At 44.1% G+C, this 19,582-nt stretch overlaps 1 protein-coding gene across 4 annotated transcripts in view; it reads right to left on the bottom strand.

Annotated features, from left to right (window-relative positions):
- EHD4 (EH domain containing 4) overlaps positions 1 to 19,582 on the bottom strand; it is an 84,407-nt gene that overhangs the window by 59,288 nt on the left and 5,537 nt on the right. For all 4 annotated transcript variants that reach the window (XR_014814296.1, XR_014814295.1, XR_014814294.1 and 1 more), the window contains exon 2: positions 3,658 to 3,834. Coding sequence is in view for 1 of the 4 variants with exons in the window: in XM_021097351.2 (XP_020953010.1) it covers positions 3,658 to 3,834 (177 nt within the window). In the remaining 3 variants the exon portion in view is untranslated. The remainder of the gene's footprint in view (positions 1 to 3,657; positions 3,835 to 19,582) is intronic.

Below are 19,582 nucleotides of genomic sequence, written 5' to 3'. Positions count from 1 at the left end.
ATGCCCCATGGATACGACTTCTTCAGGCTGTTAATTCTTTTTTTTTTTTTTTAAACAGGAGTCCATCTTTTTGGTTTTGCTTTATCTTTTTATTTATTTATTTATTTATTTATTGTCTTTTTGCCTTTTGAGGGCCCCTCCCACGGCATATGGAGGTTCCCAGGCTAGGGGTTTAATCAGAGCTGTAGCCACAGGCCTACACCAGAACCACAGCAATTCGGGATCCAAGCCGAGTCTGTGACCTACACCATAGCTCACGGCAACGCCGGATCCTTAACCCACTGAGCAAGGCCAGGGATTGAACCCGAAACCTCATGGTTCCCAGTCGGATTCGTTAACCATTGAGCCACGACGGGAACTCCAAGGCTGTTTACTCTTAAGTACACTATTAATTTCTAGGAGGTATGTCCCTGACATGTGAGCCTCAGGTACACATAGCCACAGGGTGGCCAGAAGGACAAACTCTTCTTTGCTGGTGCTTCGTGAGGTGCAGGGGAAGGCAGACAAAAGGCAGGAAGGAACCTAAATTCTAGACCGGTCTTTGCCTCTTCTTGGGTAAGTCATTTTATTCTTTGCTCTCAGTTTTCTCATCTGTAAATGGCCATAGTATCATCTGTCTTAGTAGCCCTGAAAAGAGGGTATGTATGAAATGATTCATCTATAATTTGGGATATATAATCACTATCATCTTTATCATCATTGTTGGCTGGCTATTTTAAGGACAGCCTTAAATGTTAGATAGAGGGCAGGAGGCAGTGACTCTCAGTCCAAATACCCTCCTGTCAGTACAGTGGTCATTAGCAGGACTCTGGCCAGACAATGAAACTCTCCATGTGTTGCTTTCTCCTCTCTATGTTGAGGATAAGAGTAGCATCTATGTCATAGTGTTTTTGTGAGAATTTAGAGCTAATTTACAAGTTTAGACACATAGCAAATGACATATAATTATGGGCGATTATTTTCTATGTATTCTAAATTCAATTAACACTTGCCTGAATTATTTTCAGCAAGTTTTAAATTTTGAGATAATGAACCTTGCCATTCAAAATCTGTCCTGAATGCTTCTTTTCTGTACTTGTCTGCTGAATGCTTGGGATTTGAGAAAAAATTAATTTGTTAGGGAAGTAAATCATCTGCCAAAATAAAACAAGCCAATAGCTGCTCTTCTTAGCATTTCCCTTGTGAACAAAGACTTCATGAAATGAGAATTTGAAAAAGGTGCAGCTTATTTATTTCTTTCTTTTTTTTTGGGTGGGGATGGGGGGAGGGGGCATGCCCATGGCATGCAGAAATTCCCAAGCTGGAGGTGGAACCTGTGCCACAGCAGTGACAAGGCTGGGATCCTTAACATACTGAACCACCAGGGAACTCTGGGAGCTTATTTCTTTTTTAAGACTTTGTCAGGCAAGAACAGAATAAGACTAAGGACAGTGATAATGAAATCACAGGATTCCAGACAGCCTTCCACGGAGAAGGATCCTGTGCTCTGCACTTTCCAGGGCCAGTCTTTTTTTTGGTGGGGTGGGGGGTTTTTTTTAGGGCCGCACCTGCAGCAAATGGAAGTTCCTAGGGTAGGGGTCAAATTGGAGCCACCGCTGCTGGTCTACGACACGGCCACAGCAATACAGGATCCAAGCCCCGTCTGTGACCTACACCATTGCTCATGGCAATGCCGGATCCTCAGCCCACTGATTGAGACCAGGGACCGAACCCACATCTTCATGGATACTAATCGGGTTTGTTACTGCTGAGCCATGACGGAAACTCCCCAGGGCCAGTCTTGGGACAGGAAGACTGGCAGTTTCCTTCCCCGTGACTACGGCTCCTGAGAGGTTCTGCTGGGGGAGCTTCTTGTCCCACTTCCCCTCAGCTGTAGTCCACTCTGTCCCAAGAGACCCTCTGGCTTTCTCTCTCCTGGGTTCCACCCCTACTCCTCTTACAAGGATGTGGTCTGGTGCCAATCATGGCTGCTCTGAGTTGAGGAGGATCCTTCCTCTAGAGGAGACTCTGCAGGTGGGAAAAATCATGTGAACAGTATTCTGCCCATCACTGCCAGCAACTGGATGGAATTTCTCCATGACTCCATCTAGATCATCTGCCCATTTCTTTTTCTTTTCTTTTCTTTTCTAAGGTTGCACCTGCAGCATATAGAAGTTCCTGGGCTTCAGGGCTGAATTAGAGCTACAGCTGCCAGCCTACACCAGGGCCACCACCACACACTGCATCTGCGACCTATGCCACAACTTGCAGCCATTTTGGATCCTTAACCCACTGAGTGAGGCCAGGGATTGAACCTGCATCCTCACGGAGATGAGCTGGGTTCTTAACCTGCTGAGCCACAAGAGGAACTTGCTGCACATTTCTATTTATCCTGCTGCCAAGTTCCCCTGATGTCACTTGGATGCCTTCTTTGATTTGTTTTAGGAGCATAAACAAGCTCTTAGAGGAGAGGAGAGATCCTTAAAGTTCAGTTTTTCACTGAAGGCACCTGTGGAGTTCTCCTGGGCTGCTCCCGGCAGAGCCACCACACGGCACCAAGGAACATCACTCATTGCACAGTCTTTGTGAATGGTGCCCCCGGGGTTGTGCAATGAGGTGCCTCAGCCTCTGGGAAGACACCAGTCAGCTGGAAGGATCTGGTCCTGCTTTTTTTAAAAAAAAATCTCAAAAGGAGAAATGCAGTTTAAGTCTCTGTCAGCTTTAGTGCCATGTCTCCCTAAAGGGGTTTGGAAGATGCTTCCTGGCTCTGCACCCCCACATCTCACCTTCCCCAACCAAACGGTCTACAGCAGCAGACTCATAAAAGAGCGGAATGGAGGGGTGAGGGGAATACAGGAAAGAAGAACAAGAAAAGGGTTTAAAAAAGCAAGCTCTGGGTGGCAAAGGGAAGGAATGAGGGGTAAAAGCAGGGGGCGCCCCAAAGCACAGAGCTGTGTCCAGGAGAACCTGTGGTTTGTCCTCTGTCCTGTACCTCTCTGGGTTCCTGGGAACTCTTGAGTACCAGGTTACAGGATAGTACAAATAAAACACACCTCCAATCAAGACAGAGCCTCAGCCATCCTATAACTTCACAGCCATGAAATAATGACCATGCGACAAAATTAATGTTTTCCCTATTTCCCATGCCTTGCTCCAGTGAATGAGGAAGCAGCTCAAAGCATGGGAGTGATAAGCCAAAGGGATAGCCAGGGAGGTGGGGTGACCAGTTCTGGAATAACCAAGACTAAATCTGGGTGTCAGGCAAACCTCAGGGGTCCTCTGGGCTTAGCTTTCCATGCAGGAAGCCCCAGCATACCATGCCTGAGAGGTAGCCATCCAGCCACCACATAACATCTCCAGCCACAGGGAGCTCGCCACCTCACAAGATAACTTGATCCATTTCTGTATTGCCCATATAATTAGAAATTTGTTCCCTTGCACCATGTGGCCATAGAATGTCCTGGGCCTTCGCTCTGCCCTCTGAAGCCACCCAGAAAAGGCATAAATGATCATTTCCTATAATTTTTCAAATGTCTGAATACAATGAACATATTCTAACTTCTCTCTTTTAGAACAAACATGCTTTTCTTCTGTTTTGAACCTGTACATGTAACTGGAAAGAATTAAAAAAACAGGTTTAAACAAGCTGACCAAAGATGACAGTCTGCTGATCCTTACCGATTGAGGAAAGCATTTCCAAAGCGACTAAGCTTTCGGAATGGCTTTTTGGGGTCCACGACTAAAGCGTTCCCTGGAGTGCTGCCCTCGGTCTCCCCATACATCACGGCGATGAAGGAGTCAGTGGTGGGCTCTGGACCAATCCTCATGCCTGGGAAATCTTGTTCCAATAAGTATCTGGGAGAGGAGAAAAGAAAAGAAACTCAGCATGATGTCACAAATCAAGAGGCCAGAGAGAGCTTCCTGGGCTACCATTTTTTTTTTTTTTTTTAAGGGCTGCATCTGAGGCACATGGAAATTCCCAGGCTAGGGATCGAATTGTCTGCCTACGCCAGATCCGAGCTGCATCTGCGATCTACACCACAGCTCACAGTGACACCAGATCCTTAACCCACTGAGCGAGGCCAGGGATAGAACTTGCATCCTCATGAACACCAATGGGAATCGTTTCTGCTGCGCCATGATGGGAACTCCCCAATTTTTAACATGATCATTTAAAAACCTAGAATACAATCCCCAAGAAAAAGAGAATGATTGGCATTTTACTCTTTTGCTGATAATGAATTTTTCAAAGCTTAAAAAGACCCTTCAGTGTAAGGAGCCTAGAGAAAGACTAAAAAGACCGTCTGAAAGTGGACCGTAGCTCAGCACAGCAATTCATGGTTCCAATGGCACAACAGATACTACCCCAGAAAAGAGTAGCTAGCCAGCCCCTAAGCATCCTGCAAGAACCTACTCAGGCCCACTTCCCTCAAGTGAAATATCCCTGGTCCTCTAGCACCTTAGGGACACCTGCTCTTGGGGGACCCAGGCACCCTGTGCCTGCAGCCATTGTAGTGCTCACCATGCATGTTGCACTTCTCTGTGGGCTTTGAAGGCAGGCCCATGCCTACGGCCAGATGCATAACCCCAGCACCGTGCCTGCCCACAGAGGGCACCTGTTATAGTGATTGAAATAATGAAGCATCTCCTTCCTTGTCAATGACAATCAGTAAGGCTGGGGCATCCTTGTATATTTTATAACTCCTCTGGGCTCCTGGATGTTGAGGTTGGAAGATGATCTCCAAAGAACTCAGCAGCAACAGAGGCTGATATGGAGGATGGGGGTGAAGGGGAGGACTTGGACTTGATATCACCAGGGTCATCCCTAGCCCTCTGTGCAAAGCGGGAAAAGATGCACCTTCCTCTAGGCACACCCAGCCCTACACCAGGGCTCACAGCTTAGTAGGCAGGACTCTAGCTGGATTTTACCCCCATGTGCCCCTTTGCCTTTCTGTAGTTTAACCTGTATAAGTGGCCCTAGCAGATGTCACTGAGGGTTGTCTTTCAGGGGTTGAGGAGACCACCGATGTGCTCTAGGGTGTAAGGCTGACTCAGTCACATCACTGGGGTGAGGCAAGGGAGCCAAAGATGGAAGCCATGGGGAAAGTTTGCTTTTGGTGGGAAATGGCTATGGCTTAACATAGCTCCTCCTCACCCCCATCAGCCTGTCATTCAGCTGAAGCCACAGAGACCCTCCCCCTCTCCCCCGTCCCTGGCAAGATTTCCTTTCCATTTATTTAGGTGTATTCATGCATAGTCGGAATGGGGGTGGGGTGGGGCAAGGGCCATCCCCTCCTTCTTCTGCAACGTGGGGGGAACAAGAAGAAGTGCTTTGGAGTATATTTCACTCATTACCAAGCAACACCTTCAGAGAACACCTGACAGGGACAGCAAACCGGTACGGAGGGTGGCAAGCATTGGAAGAGAGTCCCTGACTGAGATGATGGGGCAAAGCCTGTCTCAGCCCTACCAGGGAGACGATCCTTCATCTCCTGGGAGCGGCTTAAAGGCAGAAACGGGCCCAACTTTCCCCAGCTCCCCATTCCCACAGCCAACAATCAACTTGGTCCTAAACCAGCTCTTTCCTTCTAAAATCTCCTAACTGATCAAATTCAAACTCAGAACCTGTGATTTTCATTTCCAGGGATAGAGGGAAAGAACGGAACTATCAACATTCAACACAATTTTGCCATTTTTCTAAGAATAAGAAATTAAGCCACCCTTTAGACTTGTGTTCCCTATGTAAACAAAATTGAAATTGTTTAGCATTCTTAGCAGGCAGTATTCTAAATGTTTATTTTTTTTTTCCTTTTTATTCCTGCACTTGTGGCATACGGAAGTTCCTGGGGAATGGGTCAAATCTGAGCTGCAGCTGCTGACCTACACCACAGCTCACGGCAACACCGGATCCTTAGCCCACTCAGCGGAGGCCAGGGATCGAACCTGTATCCTCAAAAAGACAACACTGGATCCTTAACCCGCTGAGCAACAACAAGTACTCCATAAACGTTTAATTGATTTTTTAACATCATCTAACATTTTAAATGTAGAAATTGACTTTTCTACATTTCTGTGAACTCTTGGAGCACCAGAACAGATTTCTCTTTTAAATATGTCTCCTAAATTCAGAGTAAATGTGAAAAAAAATCAGATAATCGCATCCAGCACTTACCAAATACAGGTGACCCTTGAATGATACAATTTGAACTGCACAGGTTCACTTATACTCAGATTGGTTTGGGTGGTAAATACTACAGTACTACCCTGTCCCAGGAAAGGCTAAGTCTGTGGCTGCAGAGGAAATGCAGGTATGGAAGCCTGACTACGTATTGTATGTGGATTCTTGACAATTCAGAAGGTCGACAGCCCTAACCATTTACCTGGTATCCTACAAAGCTCTCTACATGCACAATGGTTTCATTTAATCTCCACAATATTCTGAGGTGGGTACTATCATTACCCCATTTTACAGGTGAGAAAACTGAGGCATCAAGCTAAGCAACATGCCCAAGGTCACACAATAGGGGTTTCAGGGGAGATGGAAGACAGGCAGTTGGATTCCAGGTCTTATACTGTCCTGAGGTACGTTCAAACCCTGGCTTCAGCTGGTAGTTTGTTCAGAGATGAGGAGCACAGGGGGTGTTCAGGGCCCTCACACAGAGTGTGCCACTGGACCTGACCCCATACTTCCTCAAAAGTCTGGGAAAAGAGCTCTCCGAACTGCCTCCTGCATGGTCCCTGGGCTGCCCTGACAATGAGGGGCTGGCTCTTTCCATTCTCCCTGGACCAAACCTGGGGAAAGGAGATGCTATTTTTCAAAATATATTCAAATTAAATTTTTTCTGGCTGCGCCCTTGGCATGTGGAAGTTCTGGGGCCAGGGATCAAATTCATACCACTGCAGTGACCCAAGCCACAGGAGTGACAACACCAGATCCCTAACCCACCAAGCCACCAGGGAACTCTCAAATTTAATTTTCTTTTTAATTTCAAAACTTTGTCAGGCACTCAGGAGACTAGTAAATATCGTCAGGAGCAGAAATATTCATGTTTATAAATTCTTAAGAAATTCCACACAAATCTTAGAAATACTGGTTAAAGCAACGGTGACAGCATCCCCCATTCTGCGACACTCCAGCACTCAGAGTGTATGAAGAGTGTGTAGATTTCTTATACATGTATGAATGTTGGATTTAGGTTTTACGGCCACTCTGGGGTCTTAAGTCTGAAGTGATTCAGCTGCAAGGCTAGAATTCAAGTCCAGATCACACCCCTCCCACGTCCGGTTAGATCTCCATACCCGTCGCCTGGACGAGGCAGCGCCCGGAGGCCCGTGGGAGAGCCGGAAGACGAGGAGACGACTGGGGAGAGGGGCTGGGGCTTGAAGAACAGCAGTCAACGTCACCAGGCATCCTGGAGCATACAGCTCACAAAAGGTCAGGTCCCAGTGTTGGTCTCAAACTTGACAGGCACTTTTCCATAGAATCAAAGTTAACAGAAATAGCTGGCTTTGCCAAGACAGGCAAGAAAGGGGCAGGCTGGTCAAACTTGCGAGTGACCTTGTAGGACCTGAAGCTCCTCCCTTCTGGCCTGAGGCTTTTGCTTTTACATCAGGCTCAGCCCCATAGCCTTGGTACCCTATGTAGGACCTGTCAGATACAGGAGTTAATATATGACACTCCCAGCAGATTGCCCAGAAAAGTCTTTACATGGGGGGATTGAGAGACTCAGATCCACTTCAGTCACACTGCTGGGCAGGCAGGAACGTGTCACATGTGGCTCTGAGGGACTAAGAACAGCCAGAACACAGAGTATCTGACATGAACAAAGTGAGAATGAGATGAGGTTCAAACCCAACACCCTTGAAGGGAAGAGTCTGAGCGGATCCAGAGGTGTGATGTACTGGTTACCCACTCAGCCACGTGAATGAGGTTGATCACCCGTGTTTAATTTTCTCCCTTTGGACACCTCAGAGGCTTCTCCAAAGCTAGGAGTTCCAGGGCCTTTGTGGTGTTATCTGCAATAACAAGAATTCAAAGGAACAAGAGGCCACAGGAAGACCAAAGAAAAGACTCCAATGCAGTTCGGGGCTAGGGAGCTCAGCACACGGGCATCCTGTGTGTTGGGCTGTGTGTTTGTCCCTGGCTCCACTTCACTCTCCTTTTCCTGTGTTCTCGGAGGGCGCTGCCAATTCCGGTGGTGATTGCTCCAAGAATCTCAAGCCAAGTCATCAACTTAAAAAGGGACAGACATTAGGATCCCAAGCAGCTGAGCAGAAAGGAGGAAGTAGGGAGGTAAGGAGACCCGTACGGGGCCACGGTTCAGCCTCACCCATGCGGCTCCTGGCACAATGGCTCCCGGGCTCAGCCTGGGTCAAGGAGCTGCTTTCATGCAAGGCTATGTGCAGACAGTGTCTTTCTTCTTTCATTGCTCAGGTTATAAAAGTCTTTGAGTTCATAGAAAAAAAAAACGGTCATTTGTGACAAGGGGAAGAAAAAATCTTGCAGACATGAAAAGTCCTGCCACATACCCAAGCACTATCTTCTCAAAGATGAGTAACTAAAAAGCAAGCAAGCAAACAAACTAGGAGGCACATGATTCAATGACAGACATCCAAAATTCCAGCTGCAAACTTCGTCTCCCCTGGGTATTCATCTATGCATTCTGTCTGGGTTTGGTCTGTCACAATTCTACTTTTAATAGTGGAAAAGGCATTAACTATTTTAGTAATAGACCTAACATTTGAGAACCTGTTATGTGTCAAAGTCTTTATACAAATGAACTTATTTCATCCTAAGCACCTTATGAGATAGGCTCTAATTTTTTTTTTGGTCTTTTTGCCATTTCTTGGGCTGCTCCCACGGCATATGGAGGTTCCTAGGCTAGGGGTCGAATCGGAGCTATAGCCACCGGCCTACACCAGAGCCACAGCACCTCGGGATCCGAGCCGCGTCTGCAACCTACACCACAGCTCACGGCAACGCCAGATCCTTAACCCACTGAGCAAGGCCTGGGATTGAACCCGTAACCTCATGGTTCCTAGTAGGATTCGTTAACCACGGCAACACGAAGGGAACTCCCTAGGCTCTATTTTTATACCCATTTTACAGATGAGAAAACTAAGGCTCAAGTAGATTAAGTGGTTTATTAGATCCTACGATTCTTTATTAGCCCTGTGAGAATACTACCTCCCCTAAATCAGAGCTGAGAGGCTGTGAGAAGTGTTTATGGGAATGCATCCTATAAATTATAACAAATCTACAAAACTAAGACTTTTTAGCCGGTACTGAAAAATCAAGCAGGCACTCTAAAAAGTAACAAGGCACATATATTTGGTGTATTTTACATACTTTTTTTTTTTTTGGCTGCACCCATGACATGTGGAAGTTCCCAGGCCAGGGACTGAACCCCAGCCACAGCAGTGACAACGTCAGATCCATAACCCTTTAAGCCACAAGGAACTCCTGAATTATTTTAAAATTCTCAAGTAAAATTCTAGAGAAGTGGCTTGTGTAATGATAAATGAAATTTAAAAATATTTGTGCATACACTGGCATCTGTGCAGTGCTTGGAGGTTCAGTTTACTGCTGTGGCCTGGGTTTTTTTTTTTTTTTTTTTTTGTCTTTTTGCTATTTCTTGGGCTGCTCTTGCGGCATATGGAGATATCCCAGGCTAGGGGTCTAATTGGAGCCGTAGCCACCGGCCTACCCCAGAGCCACAGCACCTCAGGATCCGAGCCGCGTCTGCAACCTACACCACAGCTCACGGCATTACCGGATTGTTAACCCACTGAGCAAGGGCAGGGACTGAACCTGCAACCTCATGGTTCCTAGTCGGATTCGTTAACCACTGCACCACGACGGGAACTCCCTGGGATATTTTTTTAAAAGAGCATTAAACTAACCCCAATGGTCATTTTATTCCTTTGAGTATTACTAAGATTTTAAACCATATAGATGAGAAAGAAATAGACGAAATACAACTTTTGAATTCAGTGGAGAAACAGTGGAGTTCTTGATTTAATTTAAATCCAGGGCCATGAGTTTAAATACATTTCAATTTATATTGTGTTGGAAGGTTTTACACTTTTTCTTACATTTTAAAATTGTAGTTGATCTACAATGTTGTGCCAATTTCTGTTGTACAGCAAGGTGACCTAGTCATACATAACATGACTTTTCTCATATTATCTTTCATCATGATCCATCCCAAGAGATTGGATATAGTTCCCTGTGCTATACAGTAGGACCTCATTGCTTATCCATTCTAAAGGTAATAGTTGGCATCTATTAACCCCAAACTCCTGGTCTACACCACTCCCTTCCCCTCTTGGAAACGACAAGTCTGTTCACTTAAATAAAGTAGTTATAAGTGATAATACTTGATCCACCATTTCACTAGGAAAGGGATTGAGAAGAAAGGGTTAGTCTTTCAACTCTGATTTGTCCTGAATCTGGAAACAATGTTTTTAAAGCAGTTTCCTCTGTTTATCCTCATGTGCAACACCAAGAAATGGAAGTGGGAAAAGAACTAAACATTTATTATCACAAAAGTGGTCTGGAATATACAATCATTTCCTAGTAAGTTAGTACCACCGCCACCACCACTTGTAGACACCACCAAACAACAGATTATGATGAAATCATGTGGTATATATAGTTTGTAAGACATTTCACACATAGGCTTTATCACTTCACTCTCTTGCCGGAGCAGGTATTTTTATCCTTAGTTTATAGAAGCGAGAACCGTGTTTATGCCAAGTTAAGCAGCTCACACAGGACCATGTTAAAACAGGATAAGGACAAATTTAAACATTTTTGATAGATATCTATCCAGTCATTTTCTGCAAGTATAATTTTTTTCTTCATACAATTGGGATCAAAGTGTTTCAATAATTTTGCATCTAGACTTTTCACCATTAGTTTTTCCTTATGCCATTAAAAATTATTTGAAAACACAGATAATGGCTGCATTCTATTCTGAGGTAAAATATATCAATTTAGTTTGCTATCTCCTTATCCACGGGCACCGAAATAGCATCCCATTTCTTGCTATTATAAATAATGCTGAGATAAATATCCCTGAATAAACATCTCATCTACATGAAAAAATTTTTCTAGGCTAACTCCTTCCTTTCCCTTCCTTCCTCCCTCCCTTTCTTTCTTCTTCTTTCTTTCCTAAAATATAAGTTAGTCTACAATATTATATTAGTTTCAGGTGTACAGCATAGGAATTCAGTATTTATAACAGATTTTATTCCATTAAAAGTTATTACAAGATTACTTAAAATTTTTAATCTTCTTTGAGTTACTGAAAACTAAATCAGGCCAAGCTGCACTCCATTTTAAAACTCCATGTCTTAAGTATGAAACCTAATTTTCATTTTTGTTTTTCCCTTGGTTAAATCATTGACATATTATCACCAAGACTGTTTGCTCAGATGACATCATCCTTATAACTACAGTACCTACTTAGGGAGTGGACCAAGAAACTGGAATGGCCTGCTGGACCAAGAAACTAGAGTTTGCTGGGTTAAGCCTTCGGCATTCTTCTATTTTTCCAGCTATGAGTGAAATTTAAACTACACAGGGTTGGGGGTTCCTCTGTGCCTGAGCAGGTTAAGGACCAGCATTGTCACTGCTGCAGCTTGGGTTGCTGCTGTGGTACAGGTTTCATCCCTGGCCCAGGAACGCCCACATGCTGGGGCAAGGTCAAAAAGTAACACAAACAACTATGTGGGGCTGGGATGTGCTGAAGGCGCACTGCTGTCTAACCTGTGTCATTATCTGCAGCTGCTCCACTCCCCCCTTCCATGCTGTTCTGCAAAGAGAGTGGAAGAAAGGGAAAGGAAGGGAGAGGTAGTTTTCTGGGTTAAAAGCAACATGCTTCCCAGTTTCTTACAGTCTTGTTTATTTTTTCAGTCATTCATTTGCTCATGCAATGGAGATCTATTACATGTTTTCTATGTTATAACTTGTAATTTATGAATCTGACAACAGACTTTAGGATGATCTGGGAGCACTGCAAAGCTCCATGAGGAGGCTATAGGACATAGCATTTCCCAAAGTTACTTGACTATATCTCATTTTTCTTTGAACACTTATTAACAATCTCCCAGATTACATTCTGCAGAACATAGGTTAAAGGAAGAGGTAAAAAGGCATTTAATAGAACTCAAGATTCATTCTATTTTTAATTTTTTTCAAATGAATTCTTTTAAAATTAATAATGAGATAATTTCTTTTTACTTGAATTTCTTTCATTGGTATAGTTGATTCACAATGTTCTGCCAGTTTCTGCTGTACCACAAAGTGACCCAGTCATATTCATGTATACACACACACACAGACACACACACATATTCCCTCTCTTATATTATCTTCCAGCATGGTCTGTTCCAAAAGATTGGATATAGTTCCCTGTGCTATATGGTGGGACCTCATTGTTTATCCACTCTAAATGTAATAGTTTGCATAATAGGAGATTCTTAGTGTGATTAATTTATAAGATATTAAACCAACCATTAATATCACATCTTAAGGTAAAATAAAGGCATTACCATGAAAATTACAAGCTTGATATGGACACCCGTTTTCCAATACAATAAAATATGAAAGAGAAGAGAAAACAAAGTAATCAGGAATGTAACTGATAACAGCTGTCTGTCTAGAAAACCCAAGAGAATCTACTGAAGAGCTGTTAGAATAACTCAAATCAAACAAACACAAACAAAACCAAAATGCAAAACATCAGTGGCTATCTTACACACTAGCAAATCTAGCCAGAACAATATAAGGAAAAAAAATAAGATTCATGACAGTAAGGAAGTATAAAATACCCAAGGAGAACACTAATAGGAGTATATAGAACCACCTTCCTGAGATATATAAGAGGTCTGAGTGAAAGCAATGCTGAACCCCTGCTTGGGAAGAGCAAATATCCAGATATAATGCTGTTCTAATACAAACGGATCCCAATGGGATTTTCTGGAAAGAATTTAATGAAGGAGGGAGTTCCATGGCTCAGCAGGTTAAGAACCCAAATAGTATCCATGAGGATATGGGTTCAATCCCTGGCCTCACTTAGTGGGTTAAGGATCCCGACTGTGAGCTGCTGTGTAGGCTACAGATGGGGCTCGGACCCAACATTGGTGTGGTGTGGCTGTGGCTGGCAGCTATAGCTCTGATTCGACCCCTAGTCTAGGAACTTACATATGCCTCAGAAATGGCCCTAAAAAGAAAAAAAAAAAAAAAATCTAATGAAGCGATCTTAAGGTTCCTCTGAAAGAATAGGAGGAGATCCCGTCATGGCTCAGTGGTTAACGAAGTGCACTTGTGTCCATGAGGACACGTTTGATCCCTGGCCTCTCTCAGGGGGTTAAGGATCAGGAGGTTAAGGATCCGGCATTGCTGTGACCCGAGTTGCTGTGGCTCTGGCATAGGCTGGCAGCTATCCTCTGATTTGACCCCTAACCTGGGAATCTCCACATGCCGAGGGTGCAGCCATAAAAAAAAATAAAAATAAAAAATAAAAAAATAAAGAATAACAGGAAATGATGATTGACAGTATTTGGAAAATAAAGAGAAAGATCAGAAGGGTCTATGATACCTTTTATTTTATTTTTAGGGACACACCCACGGCATATGGAGCTTCCCAGGCTAAGGGTAGAATCAGAGCTGTAGTTGCTGGCCTATACCACAGCCATAGCAACACAGGATTCAAGCCACATCTGCAGCCTACACCACAGCTCATGGCAACGTAGGATCCTTAACCCACTGACTGAGGCCAGGGATCAAACCTGCATCCTCATGGAAATTCCTTTCCGCTGAGCCATGACAGGAACCCCTATGCTACCACTTATTAAAGAATGTTTTAAAGTAACAATACTTAATTAGAGGCTTGGGATTGATATATACCTACTACTATATATAAAATAGATGGGTAACAAGGACCTACTGTAGAGTACAAGGAAATTTACCCAATGCTGTGTAATAGCCTATATGGGAAAAGAATCTGAAAAGGAACGGGCATAGTATATGTCTACCTGATTCTATATGCCTGAAATTAATCCAACTTTGTAAGTCAACTATATTCCAATAAAACTCAAAACCATAAAATAAATACATAAAAATAAAATATTATCAATATTAAAAATTAATATTTTGAAAAAAAATAAAATAAAGTAATAGTGATTAAAAGAGTACAGTGCAGGAGTTCCCGTCGTGGCGCAGCGGAAAGGAATCTGACTAGGAACCATGAGGTTGTGGGTTCACTCCCTGGCCTCGCTCAGTGGGTTAAGGATCTGGCATTGCCATGAGCTGTGGTGTAGGTCAAAGATGCAGCTCGGATGTGGCGTTGCTATGGCTGTGGTGTAGGCCAGCAGCTGTAGCTCCAATTGGACCCCTAGCCTGGAAACTTCCACATGCTGCAGGTGCAGCCCTAAAAAAGGACAAAAAGACCAAAGAAAAAAGAAAAAAAGAGAGAGAGAGTACAGTGCAGGTTTACCAATCTACCAAAAGAACAACAGAAAGAGAAAGAAAGGTCCTAAAAGATTCCAATAGCTAATAAATTAGCCTTTAAGGAAGCCTCATGTTACAGCAGGAAAAGGTAGGATTATTCAATAAATAAGGTTAAAGGAGTTCCCATCGTAGCTCAGTGGTTAATGGATCCAACTAGGAACCATGAGGTTGCGGGTTCAATCCCTGGCCTTGCTCAGTGGGTTGAGGATCCGGCGTTGCCGTGAGCTGTGGTGTAGGTCACAGACACGGCTTGGATCTGGCGTTGCTGTGGCTGTGGTGTAGGCCGGTGGCTACAGTTCCGATTAGACCCCTAGCCTGGGGACCTCCACATGCCGCGGGAATGGCCTGAGAAAAGGCAAAAAGACAAAACATAAATAAGGTTAAAAATAAAAACCAAAAAATGAATACTTTCAAAACATGGTTTTAAAAAAGACTACTTAAAAAAAGAAAATATGGGGGTTCCCTTTGTGGCTCAGTGGTTAATCAACCCGACTAGGGCCCATGAGGATGCAGGTTCAATCCCTGGCTTCGCTCATGGTTTAAGGATCCAGCTTTGCTGTGAGCTGTGGTGGAGGTTGCAGGTGTGGCCTGGATTCTGAGTTGCTGCTGCTGTGGCTATGGTGTAGTCCAGCGGCTGCAACTCCGATTCAACCCCTAGCCTGGAAACCTCCATATGCCTCAGGTGCAGCCCTAAAAAGCAAAGAGAAAAAAAAAAGAAAAGAAAATACAGGTGAATATTTACTGAGTCTTAGGATAAACAAGGATTTTCTAGATATAAGTGTGATAAAAGACATCTTACAGAGAGAAAAAAAATGTTTAGACTTGACCACAAATGTTAAATATATCTATATGTTAAAAGTTATAAAAATTTGAGGCAAATCTCAAACTGAAAAAATACTTATAATAACTATGACAACGGATTAATAGCCACTATCAAGTAAAATATTTAAACATCTATAAGATAAGGACTAATGCTCCAAATGAAAATTTGGCCAAGTTCACAGACAACTCACAAATAAATATAGATGGTGACTATATATTTTATAATTTCAACTTCACTAATTAAAAAAAAAGCAAACTCAAATTTTTCCTATCATATTCATTTCTCTTTAATAGTAATAATTCTACCAACAGTTTAGTGAAATATTGATCCTCATATTAGACTCCTTTGTGGAAGTCTATTTTGGAAAAATTTTTCTGAAAAGGGAACTTCTATATGCCACATTTCATATTTGCTACAGCTGAGCCATAATAGGAACTCCCATCATTAGTTATTTTTGAAGATAACTTAATGATAGAAGAAAACATTCATCACATCATACTAAGTAAAAAAAGGCTGTTTATTGGAGTTTCTGTTGTGGCTCAAAAGGTTAAGAACCTGACTAGCATCCATGAGGATGTGGGTTCTACCCCTGGTCTCGCTCAGTGGGTTAAGGATTCGGTGTTGCTTTAAGCTGTGGTGTAGGTCACAGATGTGGCTTGAATAGGACAGCTGCTATGGCTGTGGCACAGAACAGCGGATATGGCTCCAATTCAACCCCTAGCCTGGGAACTTCCATATGTCATGGGTGAGGCCCTAAAAAGAAAAAAGAAAAAAAAAGGCTACTTAATAAATTGCATTTATTGCGTAATCCCTAGTTTTGTAATCATGATTTATTTAAGTCATCTGCTAAAAATGTGAACAGATGGGGCTTGGACCACATGGCATGGAAAGTCACCAAAAGGAGACTCCTTCTTCAGGCTTGATAGTTCAACTGTCATGGTTCCATCAACTGAACCTTCATCTAGCAACAGTTCCCAAAAGTTTCCTGGGGGATGCTGCCTAAGAGTCATCATGCGAGGTAGTCTATAAAAATAAAAACAGATTTCTCAGTATCATCCAGAGAAAGAGCAATTCTGGAGTTCCCACTGCAGCTCAGTGGTTAACGAATCCAACTAGGAACCATGAGGTTGCAGGTTCGATCCCTGGCCTTAGCTCAGTGGGTTAAGGATCTGGCATTCCTGTGAGCTGTGGTGTAAGTTGCAGGCGCGGCTCGGATCCCACATTGCTGTGGCTCCAGCGGAGGCTGGCAGCTATAGCTCTGATTCAACCCCTAGCCTGGGAACCTCCATATGCCGCGAGAGCGGCCCTAGAAAAGGCAAAAAGACAAAAACAAAACAAAACAGAGAAAGAGCAATTCACAAGGTCTGGGATGAGGCCCTGGGACCTGTTTCAGAAGATCTCTGGGTGATTCAGATCTGAAGACAGATCCAGGAACCAGAGTTTTCTGGTGCATAATTTTCCAAGTTTTGCCAAGTATATTGAGTATCTTTTAGAAGCGTCTAGATTTCATTTCTTCTAATTCTCTGGCACCACTATTGTTTGTTAGGTAGATGATGCAATGAGTGGACAAGAAGCCAACCCACGGTGTCTCACCGAGCTGACTGCCACCACCAATGCCACCACACTCAGCCTGCCCCGTATGGTCCTCTATCCCTCCTCCTCTTGGGCTTCTGAAACATCAGCTGCTCTCCCTCCCAGGCCCCTTCCATCAACTTCTAACTCTGCTAAGGTCATGCTCCTCAGCCAAATCTCCGGAATCCCTGTGACCAGGACACAGTTCCTCCCCTTCGGTGCCAGTTGCTAAGAGTTTTCTATATTTGACGCTTTACCTCCCACTCACTCCTCAACCCTCCACCATCTGGCTTCCATCACCATCACTTACTGACATGGACAGCACTGGCCGAGGTTACCCTGGCTCCTGATGGCTCCAATCCATTGGTTCTGTTTCACTTTTTTCCCCAGAATCATCTGACCACCCCTCTCTCCTTCCCCAGCTTTTGTGGGGGCCATCTCTTGTCCCACCTGTCCAGCATCCATTTTCCCCTTTTGACAGCCATACCCCAAGGGGTCACCTCTCCCCACTCTTAGTCCATGTGGGTTGGGGGCTGAATATCCCACTCAGTAGCATGGCTACTTCATTCCCCTGGCTCAAGGGACTCGTTCTGGGACAGGATGTGGCCAATGTCGAGCCAATGAAACTCAAACCTGAGACTTTAGCTGAAACTATGGGGGAAGAGATTATTTTCTTCCTCACTGGGGTTGCTGAGATGGCCGAATGTGGGTCTGTAATTGGAGGGGGCCACCTGCCCACCCACTGCCTGAGGAGGAAGCCAAAGTGAGGAAGGCAGCAGAGCTGAGACAGGGTTCTAGGCCCGGCCGGAAGCTAGCACACTCTGGCCCCATCAGTTTCATGGGAACACACGGACCTTTTATAAAGGCTTTTGTGGTTGAATTTCTGTCACTTGCAACCCAAAGAGCCCTAGGATGGCTCTGGACCACCATCCTCCCCTGGCATTACTCCACCTCCCTGGTGATGCTTTCCCCAGCATCTCCACAAGCTCCATACCCATATGTCCAACCCCTCATGGGCTCTACACCTGGGTGTTCACTTAAGCTTAAATCTAAATTCAAAAGCATGGCCCCCTGCCATCCTGTGTCCCCATCTCATCAGAAGCTCGACCACCTTCCCGGTTACCCAAACCTGGGCCTCATCATTGGCACTTTATCACTTTCACTGTCCTGTCTCCTTGGGGCAGTGAATTCTGGCACACTCCTCAGGGCTCAGCTTTTAGGTTGTGTCCTCAGGGAGGCCTTTTCCAGTCTCCCAACCTGCTCCCATGTCATCCTGTGCTTTAGTGTCACCGCTCTTGTCACCCAGAGCCCTCATGGCTTGATTCTTACAATAGTCTGCGATGGCTGGGCCCATCCCTGAACTCAATATTATTTGAGTAAAGGAACACTAGGGTGGGTCAGTACAATCTTATAGGGTATATTGTAAATATAGTCTATTCTTCGGTAAAAGTCAAATGTTTCAGTATTTCAGAGAGATCTGTAAAGGGCATGGTATTTACCACAGAAGACTATGATTTCCAGAGGTCCAACATCTGAATGAGGGTGAGAACCATCCACCCGGGTCCCAGTGTTTCCTTAATAGTTTTTTTTTTTTTTTTTTTAAGGGCCCCACCCGCAACACATGGAGGTTCCCAGGCTAGAGGTCAAATCAGAGCTACAGCTGCCGGCCTCCGCTGGAGCCACAGCAACGTGGGATCCGAGTCGTGTCTGCGACACACACCACAGCTCATGGCAACACCAGATCCTTAACCCACTGAGCAAGGCCAGGGATTCAACCTGCATCTTCATGGTTCCTAGTCGGATTCATTTCCACTGCGCCGCAAAGGGAACTCCATCTTTTTTTTTTTTTTAAATAAATGAATCAGGCTGCCTTCTAGTGAATATCTATACTTCTCTTTAGTAATGGAATCTAGAGCTTATCAAAGGAACGAAGTAGAGCTTTGTCCTTAAACAAAATCTATCCCCCAGGCCCCATTTTTGAAAACTCGGACGTTGGCCTGCTTTCAATTTTCTGATACTTTTCATATTGTTCATAGTTTCTTACAAATCACCACAGTTCTTTGAGCACAACTGCCAGTTTTCCTAGACAGGCCTCCCAACCCTCTCTCCACCCAGGTATTTACTGAGTCTTGCCTCTGCCAGGCCCTGGGGAGTTCCTCACCATCTCAAACAGGGCTGGGTTCCCTTCTACCATCTCTGGAGCATTTTCCTTGACAGAAAAAGAGGAAGCAAAATAATAGCTGAGTAGTTCTGCTTTCTGTTACTGTTACGGCAAGGGTCCCAAGCAGTGGGCCTATCACTTCCTGATTCTTTTTCTTGTTCTTATCATATCTAAAAAGTCTTTTTCATTTGCCTGAGGTATTTCTGCCCTCTCAGTCCACTCACTCCAGCTTCTTAATGCTTCATACTGTCCACAAACCCTGTTCTCAGCTTTGTATGTGGAAACCCTGGCTCCCTTTTCCCTGTTAATGCTATGTTTAAGCAATGTTTAAAGTTTGAAAGCATAATTACTTTATCAAACATTCGCTAGGAAAACATACCTTCATTTTACTATCTTGAGTGTTATGAAGAATGCACATGTTTATATACTGACAAGAATATACAAGGAAAAAATATAGGGATGGTATGGTAGCTGTTTGTATTCCCTTTTTCTCCTGCCTACTCTAGTTCCTTTTGTCCTTTGTTCTTTC

This window comes from Sus scrofa, chromosome 1 (genome assembly GCF_054392235.1).
Source record: "Sus scrofa isolate SSC_HxYL_T2T_F1_AM1 chromosome 1, Sscrofa_HxYL_maternal_Yorkshire_Landrace_v2.0, whole genome shotgun sequence".
NCBI classification, from domain to species: Eukaryota; Metazoa; Chordata; class Mammalia; order Artiodactyla; family Suidae; genus Sus; species Sus scrofa.
The sequence above is the reverse complement of the archived record's forward strand: the minus strand, read 5'-3'. Positions and strand labels throughout refer to the sequence as shown.